This window comes from Patella vulgata, chromosome 4 (assembly GCF_932274485.2).
Source record: "Patella vulgata chromosome 4, xgPatVulg1.2, whole genome shotgun sequence".
NCBI lineage: Eukaryota > Metazoa > Mollusca > Gastropoda > Patellidae > Patella > Patella vulgata.
Window position 1 is genome coordinate 85305481 of NC_065882.2, and position 13692 is coordinate 85319172.

The 13692-nt window shown below is 35.5% G+C and overlaps 1 protein-coding gene across 1 annotated transcript; it reads left to right on the forward strand.

Moving 5' to 3' along the window:
- The first annotated feature begins 50 nt into the window (after positions 1–50).
- On the forward strand, positions 51–12134 carry LOC126817278 (ubiquitin-conjugating enzyme E2 R2). The gene is made up of 5 exons (XM_050544126.1): positions 51–351; positions 4030–4116; positions 5239–5336; positions 5714–5848; positions 6434–12134. Exons 1-5 carry the CDS (start codon positions 175–177, stop codon positions 6642–6644), a joined length of 708 nt encoding a protein of 235 aa, XP_050400083.1. The 5' UTR covers positions 51–174; the 3' UTR covers positions 6645–12134.
- The last annotated feature ends 1558 nt before the right edge of the window (positions 12135–13692 follow it).

Genomic DNA, 13692 nt, shown 5'->3' on the forward strand with positions numbered 1-13692 from the left:
TATTCCAAACATTGGTGTCGTAAACAATGACGTCAAATTAGATCGTGAAACGCCATATTTAGATGCGCAGATCCAAAACACAAAGAGCTATCGACAATATTCCGATTTTTTCAGTATTATCTGTGTAATTAGACACGTAGAAATCAGATTGGATTTTTAGTTTAGGAATCTGTTATGGCTCAGAGTCCAGCTGGAGGCGCAGTAAGGGCATTACAGCTGGAATTGAAGAAAATTCATGACGAACCTGTCGAGGGTTTTCGAGTAAAGCTGATCAATGAGGATAATTTGTTCGAGTGGGAAGTGGCGATTTTTGGCCCCCCTGGAACTCTGTATGAAGGGGGATATTTTAAGGTTATTTTGGTTTGATTATGTTTATTCGCTGCTATTTCTTGTAATCCACAGTTAACCCTATTGGGTTTCTTTTAGAAGAGCCCTTTGTGGCTGTTCTTTGTTGATAAAAAAAATCAGTTGTTTGTTTACATCGCGGAGAAAGAATGTTGTCACTTCCGTTTACCTCATCAACTGCCTTTTAACATTACAAAAGAACAACAGAGTTTTCAAGTTCTCTTTGTGATAATCTTTTGAAATAAATTCTCTATAATTAGACACGTCTGTGTCATTCTAGCTTATTTATTTTCAAATCTTGATCATAATTTAATTTTATTTCCAGTAAAATACAAGTCTGTAACAGAAAATTAAATCGCTTTGATGTGGGTAAATTAAGATTTGTCGACTTCATTGGATTTTATGTGTTGATTCCTTATTTGGATGGCAATTGTTTTTCATTAAATTATTAATGTTTGGCCGTTACAAGTAAATTTTTTGGCCGTTACAAGTAAATTTTTTGGCCGTTACAACCAAACTGTTTGGCCGTTATGACCAAAGTAGGGCTGTTTTGATATACATGTATGACAGACTTTGTTTCCCTCTGTCAACACAGTAAAGTAAGCCAACATTAGTACATATACATGTACATCATTAGTAGAAATGATGTCTTCTGTCTTTTCCTCCAGTTGCAGTAGTGGATGGTTCTAAGAATTTTCTTTGAGCAAGTTTTGCAATCATTTGATTACAAAATACTGGCCTATAACTTCCTTAAACTTAACTTAATTTCCAGTTGAACTTATCCCAAACTGAAGGCCAACTGCACATAGCTTAACATAGTTGACTAATTATTATGGAAATCCAACGGATAAGAGATATTTCTTTTCTATTAAAAATGTCTGCCAAACCAGAATTAGCATATAATCATACATGTACAGTAGAGTAGGATCCCGTACATGTATCATTGTTTCCTCAATATAGAGTAGGCCTGAAATGTTATCTAAATTATCAATTAGACATTGATTAACTTATCCAGACCATAATAAACTCTCGATGTCAAGGCTAGCCTTCGATGTTGGCTGGATTAGATTCCTATATGCCGCTAACGGCTATTGATAATTAAATCAATAAAAGTGGATAATCGAGACTATGCTGTTTATATTAATGATTTTAGTAATGATGACCGAGACTATGGAAAAATTTCACCCGCTTCTTTCTTGGCTCATAGTGGATCAATTTGACTGAAATTTTCAGCAAATTACCTTTACACTATCTAGTTTTTAACTATTATAGCGAGAACTGCCAGCTCTTTATCTTATCTTCCATAATGTATCTTTAAATTAAAGAACAATAATATATCATATTGAATTTAAAGGAATATAGCATAACGATATACAGATATACCATGTTAAATTAAAGATACATTATGGGAGATTCGATAATGAGTTGGCACAGTTCTCACTATAATAGTTAAAAAATAGATAATGTAAAAGCAATTTGCTGGAAATTTCCGTCAAATTGATCCACTATGAACCGGGAACAAAGCGATTGAAATTTCCACCTAGCCTCAATCATCATTACTAAAGTCAGTACGATAAACAGCATAGTCTCGATTATCCATTTAATCGTTAAATTGTGAAGAAAAGTTATGCAGTAAATCAGCTCATAATCCACTAAAGATCGCAGGCTAGCGATGCCATCTAGAGTTGTTTATAGTCCTGGATAGGTTAATTAATGTCTAATTAATAAATTAGAAAACATTTCAGGCCTAAAGAAAGACATGCAATAGACCGTTTTAGCTCTTGCATAATGTATGTTTAAGAGTTTTATAAAAGAGTTGGCCATTCTTGCTATAATAATTCAAAAATACATGATAAACACAAAAGAAAATGTTTAAAAGTTCAGTCAAATTACTTTGTTCGGAACGGAATTGTCACTGTTAGATGTTTGGACTAGAAATAGACATCAATTGTGTCTGCACCGTCTATGAGAATTGGCGATTGTTTGATTGACAGACGATAACTCCAACCACATATTCTCGATTATCAAGTAGCATGCTCAATGGCTATGTTAGCCTCACTTGGCAGGCCTTTCATCACCAGTTTCTTGTAGTGACATCAGCGACTAACGGTAAACCTTATCTTGGTCCACCATTTATTGATTTAATTTTAAATGGACGACTGTTTAAATCCAAACTTTATCCAAGCCATCCGTGGGTCTACAGAGTTAATTTTGAGCTTGTCGCGTAAATAAAGGTCTAATTAATAATTTCTATAACATCTAAAGCCAAAATATAGACTTGTAATAGGCAGCTCTTGTATAACGCATGTTTAATAATGATATATACTAAATGTTAATATGGACTTATAACCATGAGTTGAACTCAGTATGACCCCTAATGTATATATATACATGTATAGTAGTACATGTAGTGTTGAATGGATGGTTAATGCCTCACTACAGCTAAATTGATTGATCACTACGTCTACATTTCCCTATTAGTAAATGCAGGGGGACTGCACCACACATAATTTGCACAGAAAAAAATACATGGACAAGACATCATACTCAGAAACCACAAATAAACAAACAATTCAAAAAAAGTGAATGGATCTGGGGCATTCTGGGGGTTAGCCATGAGTCGGGACAGCTTGAATTTAGATACAAGTGTCTTATTTTGTGACTGACAGTGCCTGTGACAGAAGCCTTATTTCAAGGCTTGCCAGTTTGACTTTAAATCAAGCCTGGACATAAGCTTGTACCTGAAGCAGTTACTGCGAGTTTTACAACATCTGGACATTGCTAGATTACTTTACAATTCCCAGTAAACAGTAACGTCCAATCAGAGGTTGTGACATAGCGACCTCCACGGAAACCTTGACATTGAATGAACCTTGAACTTTGCAACTCGATTATCACAGGTAGACATTTTAGCTTGAAAGCACAAGACTTGGTATTCGCGATGATCGGGGAATCTGATACGCTCCCAAGCTGTGGGAATACCCAATCAAAATTAGTGCCGAAATAATCAGGGTGTTGCGTGAAGGCCTTGATAAGATGTACGTAGTTAAAGCAAGATCACACCTTCTATTGAAGACTGAACATAAGGCACTTGTTATAGACTTTGTCCAGTACAAATTATCACACAATGTATAATTTTATGTTATAATATAAATGAAGAGTCCAGGGGAAGAACGATCTAAGTCACATTTTTGTCTTTTCGCATAAAAGGCACAACAGACTTTTGGACGAGAATATTTGACGTGAACAGAAAATGTGTGGGTTTAATTACAACTTCAAAATGATGTTTAATACGAATCATAATTACCAGTACAACTGACTTCAATTTTTCAAGAAAATTAAGGTTAAATAAAGGGTACGATGGACTTGTATTTGTCTGGGAGGCCATTTCAGAAGGGCCTTGGTTCGATGTGACTTCGTTTGTTTTTACCTGAAATAGATTGTTCCACAGAAATCTTATACAATTTGGTACCAGATGGCACCATTAACTGGAGTTCGTTGAAAAAGTGACTTAGATCGTTCTTCCCCGGGGCTCTTCCAATACATTTTGTTTTGTGATGATTTTTGTCTGACAATGTTTGTTTTCGGTTACCCATGTCCAGGCTTCAATACATAAATCTATTTCAACTTCACTTGAAAAAAAATGGCTCCATAAATTGATGTTTTTGTTTTGTTATTTTTCAGGCTCACATGAAGTTTCCTAAAGATTATCCATACTGTCCTCCTAGTGTTAGGTTTATATCCAAGATGTGGCATCCTAATGTATATGATGTAAGTTGAATCTCTCTTTCAAATTTCCGATAATATGGAAAATACATTGACAGCTGGATGAGTGTCTATGACGTCATGCGACATGATTTAGCTTAAGCAAATTAATTGTCAGATTTTTCTGTAATTACAGAAATTCCGAAAGTGTTTTTTTTTAGCATTATTTGTTACTAAAAGTTGTTTATTTTTAGGTTTTTTTTTTTTAATATTTCTGAAATGCATTACACAGTGAACATAGTAAATGATAGAATTAAACTTTTACTATAGCATTTTGAAACTTAAAATATAAGTCGTACTGTAGCTGTACATGATGTTACATATGCCCGTGTACATCAACCCAGTTGATGGAGAAATATATGACATTAATTAATAATAAATTGAAAGAAATGAAATTATTATTATGATTATTGTTCGATTTATATAGCGCTTCATTACACATGAGTGTTTCTAAGCGCATTCAAAACAAAACAGTTCAACGTCCTACTGTTCTGTTCCGACTGGGCTAATGAAGACGGCATACTACAAGGGCAATTTTGTCTGGACTGCCTACTCTTATATCAAATTCCAACTGTCAAGGGGTCTTTTACATACACGCCAATGTATACACAAGACCTCTGTCTTTTGTCCCATCCGAATGACTAGACAGCATTCCTTGTCAGGCCGTCCGTCCTGCACCACTGACATTGTTTCATACAATTATTACTAATAGTATTGTTTATTTCTAATTATGGTAAGAATTTCTATTTATAATAGTATTGTTTATTTCTATTTATAATATTGTTTATTTCTATTTATAATATTGTTTATTTCTATTTATAGTGTAGTTTATTTCTATTTTAATATTGTTTATTTCTATTTATAGTGTAGTTTATTTCTATTTATAGAATTGTTTATTTCTATTTTAATATTGTTTATTTCTATTTATAGAATTGTTTATTTCTATTTATAGTGTAGTTTATTTCTATTTATAGTATTGTTTATTTCTATTTATAGTGTAGTTTATTTCTATTTATAGAATTGTTTATTTCTATTTATAGAATTGTTTATTTCTATTTATAGAATTGTTTATTTCTATTTGTAGTTTTATTTATTTCTATTTATAGTATTGTTTATTTCTATTTATAGAATGGTGAAGTTTGTATATCAATATTACATCCACCAGTTGATGATCCCCAGAGTGGTGAACTTCCGTCCGAACGCTGGAACCCAACTCAGACTGTAAGGTAGGTAATCCACACACAGACTAGACTGTAAGGTAGATACTTCCGTCCGAATGCTGGAACCCCACCTGTAAGGTAGATACTTCCATCCACACACAGACTAGACTGTTCGGTAGATACTTCTGTTTGAACGCTTGAACCCCACCCAGACTGTAAGGTACTTGTACACAGACTAGACTGTTAGGTAGGTACTTCTGTTCGAATGCTGGAACCCCACCCAGACTGTAAGATAGGTACTTCGTCCCACACACAGAATGTACGGTAGATACTTGGAGCTGATTTGGGGAAACCTGATTTAAGGAAAAATGGTTTGTACATTGTGTTCTGTTTCAACTGCAGATAATCAAATTTGTTTATATTATATCCATGTTGTATTTTAGGACTGTATTACTTAGTATCATTTCCCTGCTTAACGAACCCAATACATATTCACCAGCCAACGTAGATGCCTCAGTTATGTTTCGTAAGTGGAAGGAAAGTAAAGGAAAAGATAAAGAATATGAAAATATTATCAGGTAATTTATGTTGTTTCATCCTCGATTTTTCATGCCATCCCAACAACTAGACACCTTTTAATGGTAGACGGGGGATCACGTGGGTAAGACGCTGGCTCGCTAGCCTGGAGGTCGGGTGTTCGATCCCTGCATTGGCCAAGAAAGTTCATCCAGATTTTCCGACATGGTCAGTGGTGCAGAACGGAGGGCCTGACAAGGACAGCTGTCTAGTCCTTCGGATGAGACGGAAAACCGAGGTCCTGTGTATACATTGGAATGCACGTAAAAGATCCGATATAAGAGAAGGTGATAGTGCCGCTGCCCGGGCTAAATTTTCCTCATAGCACACTGTATGGCGCATGCCCGTCTTCATTAGCCCAGTATAGGAGCAGAACAGTAGGACGTTAAACCCCATTTCATTTCATTTCATCGTGCACCACTGGCCCCGGGGGTGGGGGGGGGATGAACCTGGAAAATGGCAAGAAGCTTTCTCAGACATCCCAATACAGGAATCTTCTGGTTAATTAGCAAGCACTATTTTCACTGAGCCACATTAGATTAACTTCATTCCAACATTATTTTATATTAATGTTTTTTTATTTTCAGGAAGCAAGTTTTTGCGACTAAAGAGGACTCGGAACGTGATGGCGTTACCGTGCCGACTACCCTGCAGGAATACTGTGTCAGTGCCAAACCGCTGAGTCAGGATAATCAGGTGGATGCAGATTTCTATGACGACGATTACGTCGACGATATGGATGAGGAGGATCCCATGTACGAAGATGACGACGATGACTCCGGGAACGAAGAATCTTGATCAACGCTCCCCATTTAAACGTTAGAAATTGTATAAATTATGCTATAAATGAATGCGCAAGGTTTCGGGTGATATAAATTCTGGCAGGAAGTGATGTTTACGTATTCTTAAAACAACTTGTTGATGTAGTAATTTCCGATCGATCGATTATGTTTTCAAGTTGTTGTGATTGTTGGGGCATTTGATGCCAAATATCTTGCATGAACAAAAGTTGTCAATTTTTATTTTTGTTCCTTTGAAAAAAAAAAAAAAATATCGTGTGCTGAGCCTGTTATGAGCACATACATGTTGAAAATGTTGATCTGAAATGAATATTAGGTGTGTGTGTGATTGGTCAATATGTTTGTGGAGAGTTAAAACAAAAATAGATTTATTATTATAAACTTAAGAAATTTAAAATTGTATGTATATCTGCCGTAATATTACTAAGAGGTAGTAATCTGATCAAATCCTCTTTCTTAATCAGAGAAATCTGTAACTTGGGTGAATGAATATAAGGCGAATTATAAGGAGAGATTTGAATGTTTAATGTAAAAAAATTAAAATTGTATGCGTATCTGCCGTAATATTACCAAGGGGCAGTAACTCTGAGTAAATCCTCTTTCTTAATAAGAAAATTCTAAACTTGGGTTAGTGAATAGGGAGAATTATAAGGAGAGATTTGAATGTATAATGTAAGAAAATTAAAATTGTGTGTGTATCTGCCGTAATATTACTAAGGGGTAGTAACTCTGAGTAAATAGTCTTAATCAGAGAAGTTTCGTAACTTGGGATAGTGAATAGGGTGAATTATAAGGAGAGATTTGAATGTATAATGTAAGAAAATTAATATTGTATTTGTATCTGCCGTAATATTACTAAGGGGCAGTAACTCTGATAAAATGCCCTTTATAAATCCGGAAAGTCTGTAAGTTGGGATAGTGAATATGAGGAGAAATTTGAATGTATAATTTTTAAAGTCACTGATATTTATTGGAGTGATTCTGAATCCCGTGTAAACTATAATATTGAGAAAGTTGCATCTCTAAATGGATATCAAAAAAAAATGGTTCATTTCCATTCAATATGATAAATTGAAAATTTCCCAACATTCAGTAGACGACATAAGGAAGTCAATGTTTCCTTAAACTGTAAAATATTTTGATGGGTCTCTTTTTAGTTTGTTTAAATCAAGACCTAGAATCAAGGCCTATAGTTTATCAACTGTTGATATTATAATTTGTTTTCAAATATTAAAAAATCAGTTTTAGAACAGTTTATTTTAACATGGACAATTTAATATGGTTTCGAAAAATTGAAATGACAGGGCTTTAATAAGATAATTTTGAAATAAAAATTTAGGGGATGTAGAAATATGTGATTTAAAATGATTTGGCATTTTATTTAGAACTATATACTAGAATTCAATTTACAGCAATTGCATTTCTAAACACAGTTCATCTTGTAAAATATCATCTTTTCATGACAGTCAACTGCCATGTTCAATTCGGTTTGATTTATTTATTAAATTGAAAAAAGGTGTATGAAATTCCTGTAGCTCATGCATGTACTTGAAGAATATGACCTTTTCATTGGTTTAGCATTAAAATTTCAAATATTACCCAATCAAAAGGCTAGATTAAAATATTTATGTGTTTTTGTGAATAAGGCCATTGGAGTTTGAAATTTAAATTATTTGTTATTTTGTACATTGTGTGACATTGAATTGAAGCAATTTTTATATTTAAAAACCTGTGTTTTTTTAATGTGCTTATTTATTAACTATTTAAAACAAAATTTAGATTAAAATAATACAGGAGCCTAATAGTTAACGTGTTTATTCACATGTTTTAAGAATAATCTGTCTTCATAAACCCGCTAGGTGTAGTAGGACAAACTCCTATTTCATTCATTCATTCATTTATCAATAGTTGATTGAATTTGAATAATTTTTTGAATAGTTGATTTTTATTCAACTTACTAGAATGTTTGAATCTAGTGTATTTTCCATTATGAGCATTTGTTGATTTCATTAATTTAATATTAAATGGTTTCCATGGTATTTAATAATTGAACTGGAATATACAGATCACAATTCTATGGAATACAATTACTGCTTATTAATGATAAAATGTAACGATATCTAATTTACACGTAAAATGATACTTGGTTAATGATGACTAACCAGAGACACCCTTCTAATTACCGTGAAGTTCGATCCCTGCATTGGCTGAGAATGTTTATCAAGATTTTCTGGTGTGGTTTCACCCTGTCAGTGGTGCAAGACAGAGAACTTGACAAGGACAGCTGTCTAGTCGTGCGGATGGGACAAAAAACCAAGGTCCCATGTATACATTGGAATGCACGTAAAAGATCCCTTGGCAGTTGGAATTCGATTTAAGAGTAAGCCATACTGCCACTGCCCGGGTAAAATTTCCTTTCTAGCACACTGTATGGTGTATGCCAGTCGTCATTAACCCAGTCGGAGTAGGACGTTGGACCCCCATTTCATTTCATTTTTAATTACCCAGAAGGAAACCTAACTTAATTAAAGTAATATAATATGAAAAGAATCAAATTTCCTTTATAGCAGACTGTATGGCATATGCCAGTCGTCATTAACCCAGTCGGAGTAGGACGTTGGACCCCCATTTCATTTCATTTTTAATTACGTGGAAGGAAACGTAACTTAATTAAAGTAATATAATATGAAAAGGATCAACCGAGGATTGGTTTTTTTCATCATTACTTGATAATGACTAGAGAAGCCAAGTTGTAACGTCGCTCATTAACAAACAGTAAATGTATATCATAGAATTGTGCCTTGAATTAATGTCAGGAACAAAAAGCTGATCAAATTGTATTCCATAGAAATGTGACCTGAACTAATATTAGTCGGGAACAAGTAGCTGATCAAATTCTGTGTAAATTTAATTGACATTTATTAAGAATTACCTTGAAATCAGGTTGTAGATGAGGACTGGAATCATCACTAGAATTTTGAAAGACTCGGTCAATGAAAGACTAGGATCAATGAATGACTCATTCAATGAAAGACTCGGTCAATGAAAGCCTCAGCCAATGAAAGACTCGGTCAGTGAAAGTTTCGGTCAATGAATGACTCAGTCAAAGAAAGTCTCGTTCAATGAATGACTCAGTCAATGAAAGACTCGTTCAATGAATGACTCAGTCAATGAAAGACTCGATCAATGAAAGCTTCGGTCAATGGTCAATGAAAGACTCGGTCAATGAAAGACTCGGTCAATGAATGGGTTTCAATATGAAGTCATATCTTTAAATTGGTCTCAGGTTTCTTTATAATCTGATTTAAATGCAATGCAGAAGATTAATAATCTACCGTAGTTATTTCACTTGTCTTCTTAATTAGATGTTAATTTAATTTGATTAATTTTTAATGTTTATTAGGCCTGTTTTCCATGTTCGCATTTTTACGGCATTTCCACACTCTTAACAGTGTAAAACATTCGATATTGTCAGAAAAATACACTATCGGGATCAGCGTCGTAAACTGATTGTGCATTTTTGATCAGGCAATATTAATTTTCCGATGCAAAATCATTTATTACTTAGAAATTTGTTTTACAAATCATGGACATTGTAGATAATTCCTTTAAATACATTTGTATGAATAATTCCCATCAATGGATACTACTAGTCCCCTTCTTTTCCTACTCATTTTATAATTGTTTGATGTTGGGGTCGGAATATATGTAGTCTACCTCCAGATGTTTCTTGATTTCATGGAATTGTATATTGGTTGTTGTTTTTTTGTCGGAATCATATTTTTTTTTTTTTTATCTTATTGCTCTCACATCATGGGTGCTGTTTCGACCGTAAATATGTCGGACATGTCCCACACGAATTGGTTAACGTCAGATCGGGATATTGCCAAGTCAGACAATAAGATACTTGTTGGGTGAATTGTATTCAAAATTTAAAAACAATATGCAATTTGTGAAGACAGAAATAGTAAATATCTTTTTCTTAAATGTGTAGGAGCCGCGGTAGCTCAGTCACTAGCCAGGAAACCTGTCCAACCTCGTGGGTGTTCTCAGGGTCATCTTGTTTCCAATGATTTATTGAAATAAAATTAAACCATATGTTAAGTCTTGAAATGACCTACTTTGTGTCGAGTGGACGTTAAACCCCATTTCTCTCTCCCTCTCTCTCGTTAGCCAAGAGGTCCCAGGTCCAATCCTGGTATTGTCACTGATGTAAGATGGGGAGGCCTGGCAAGGCACAGCGGTTTGTCATTCGGAGAGGTTAAAATGCTTGAAGTTCTGTGTACACAATGACATTATGTAAAAGAACTGTTGGAATTTAAAATAAGAATAGGCCGTATCAATATCTCCCCCATACATCTCTACATGGTGTTGATTAGCCAGAATGGTGTAGAAAAGTAGGCCTTTAAACCACGATTTCATCAATTGATCGTATCCAGTGTGCAAGAGATAGCTTCTGTATAACTAACGAGTAACTAGGCAACCAAATCAAATGTTGTAATTTACAAGGAGTAGGTTTGCCTGCCTGGTTAGTTTTGTGTTTTCAGCTTGTTTTCACTGCTCAACAACATATTGTTGAAACAGATATATATCATATGTTAGTCCCAGAATGACCTCATTTATGTTGACTTGTCATTAAACCCTGATTTATATCTGGTTCTTCATCGGATGATTTGTTGTTCACAAGGTTTTCTCTCAACCAGGGTTCTTAATCCATTTTGAAACGAACCGGCCAGAATTGGGTCAAATGAGGTTCCTATAGGAATTGGGTTTTAAAATTTTAAGCTTCCATTCCCTTTATTATAACCAGACTTCAATAAAAATAATTCTTGGTAATTTGTTATGAGAAATATTGTATTCTACTACATGTAAATACCACAAAAATAACGACAACAGCTCTAGGTACACCGTTCGGAATATTTTCCATATTTAATTCATGTATAGGCTTGAGACTCTCAACATTAATCCACAATCTAGATTTTTAACAAAAAAGAGTAAAAAACACGATTTGAATCTGTGTTATATTTGGAAGATGAACGATCATGTTCGTGAATGAACGGGAGGATCTGTTCCCGAGCCACAATGAGAAGAGGACTAACAACATATGATATATTTCTATTATTACACATGCGTTTCTATGGAGACATGTAATGCCATACACATGTGTTTTCACCTACGTCGTCCAAGTTTTTGTCTATACTGAACGACTGTTTTCAGAGGGTAGAATCTTGCCCGGGCGGAACCTTTTAGCCTACTCGTCTCCATGTTTCAACTCTGTACATGGGAACTCATTTCTCGTTCATTCCGAAGGACTATTCCCACTATGAGAGGAACATCTGGGTTATTCTATATATGACAAAGAATAATTTATCGTTGTCGTGTGGGATAAATCAAGGGGAGATAACTTTATTTATGACTGTATGATATTTATATGTGTAATATATGATGAGTAAATCAATTTGTAAATTATTAAATTTATTGTATTTTTGATTTTCTTCCTTTTTGATTTAAGGAAATGAAATGGAGTTTAACGTCTACTCTTCTGCTCCAACTGGGCTAGGGGGGCTGGATGACCGAATGGTTAGCATTAGCGCGCAGTATCATAAGGCCTGTCTTTGAGTCAAGTGGCGTGGTTTCGAATCCATGGCTGTATGTGACAAGGAGTAGGGTTGCCTGTCCAATCTCGTTGGTTTTCTCTGGGTCCTCCGGTTTCCTCCCTATGTGCAAGAGAATTATTGAAATAAAATAAAACCATATGTTAGTCCCGAAATGACTTAGTCTGTGTCGAGTGGACGTTAAACCCCATTTGTCTCTCTCTCTCTCCAACTGGGCTAATGAAGAAGTGGATACAGCAGCGCTACAGCCTACTCTTATATCGAATTCCAACTGCCAGGGGATCTTTTACGTGCACGCCAATGTGTACACAGGGCCTCAGTTTTTCATACTGTTCAAATGACTAGACAGGAGGACACCATGATGATCTTTCTCCGACAATACTTGGAGTAATCCTGTTTTGATCCATTGGGAGGAGGGTTTGTTAGGTGGTCGAGTGATCCTACACTTGTTTACTCCCGGAGGGGGGATGGCTGAATGGTTAGCACGTGCGTGCTGTATCATAAAGTCTGTCATTGAGTCAACTGGCGTGGTTTTGATTCCCTGGCTGTATGTGACAAGAAGTAGGGTCACCTGTCTAACCTTGTGGGTTTTCTACCGGTCCTCCGGTTTCCTCTAATTGAATTGAACCATATGTTAGTCCCGATATGACCTGGTTTGTGTCGAATGGACGTTAAACCCTATCTCTCTCTCTCTCTGTTTCCGCCCACTGCTAAAGACTCCTGGGGGGTCGGATGGCCGAATGGTTAGCGCATGCGCATTGCATCACAAGGTCTATCATTGAGTCAGCTGGCTTTGATTCCCCGGTTGTGTCGCGTGGAGAGTGGACGTTAAACTCTCTCTCTCTTGCTAAAGACTCAGAAGCTAATTATTGAAATAATAATTGTACCATAAATCCGTCCCAAAATGACCTAGTTGAGTTGACGTTAATCTCCATTAAAGTGTTTTACGTCAACTTCCACTGACAGGCATACAGACTCGATGAAGGTTAGGGGATCAGAACCTGAAATGGCCTAAAAAAATCGGATTACAGACGGTCGTCTGTGAGAGGGGAAGGAGCAGAGATTGCCGCCAACTAGATGAAATAATAATTTTTGTTTTCACCCCAAGCCACATATGCACTCACCAGGGATTGAAACCACAACCGCGAGTCAGAGGTGACCGGCCAGCTAGAGGTCGAAGCCAGACACTCTAGACCACTAGGCCATCCCAACCATCATAGTTAACTTTTGTATATTTCTATACTCTGTGCTGAGCCAGCTGGAGATTTAGCCTTCTCATTAGAAATGGAGTTTAACATCCTACTTTTCTGCACCAACTGGGCTAATGAAGACATGCACAGTGTACAATGAGAGACATTTTGTCTGAACAGCAGAACTACAGCCTACTCTTATATCAAATTCCAATTGTCAATTTACTTATTTACTAGACTC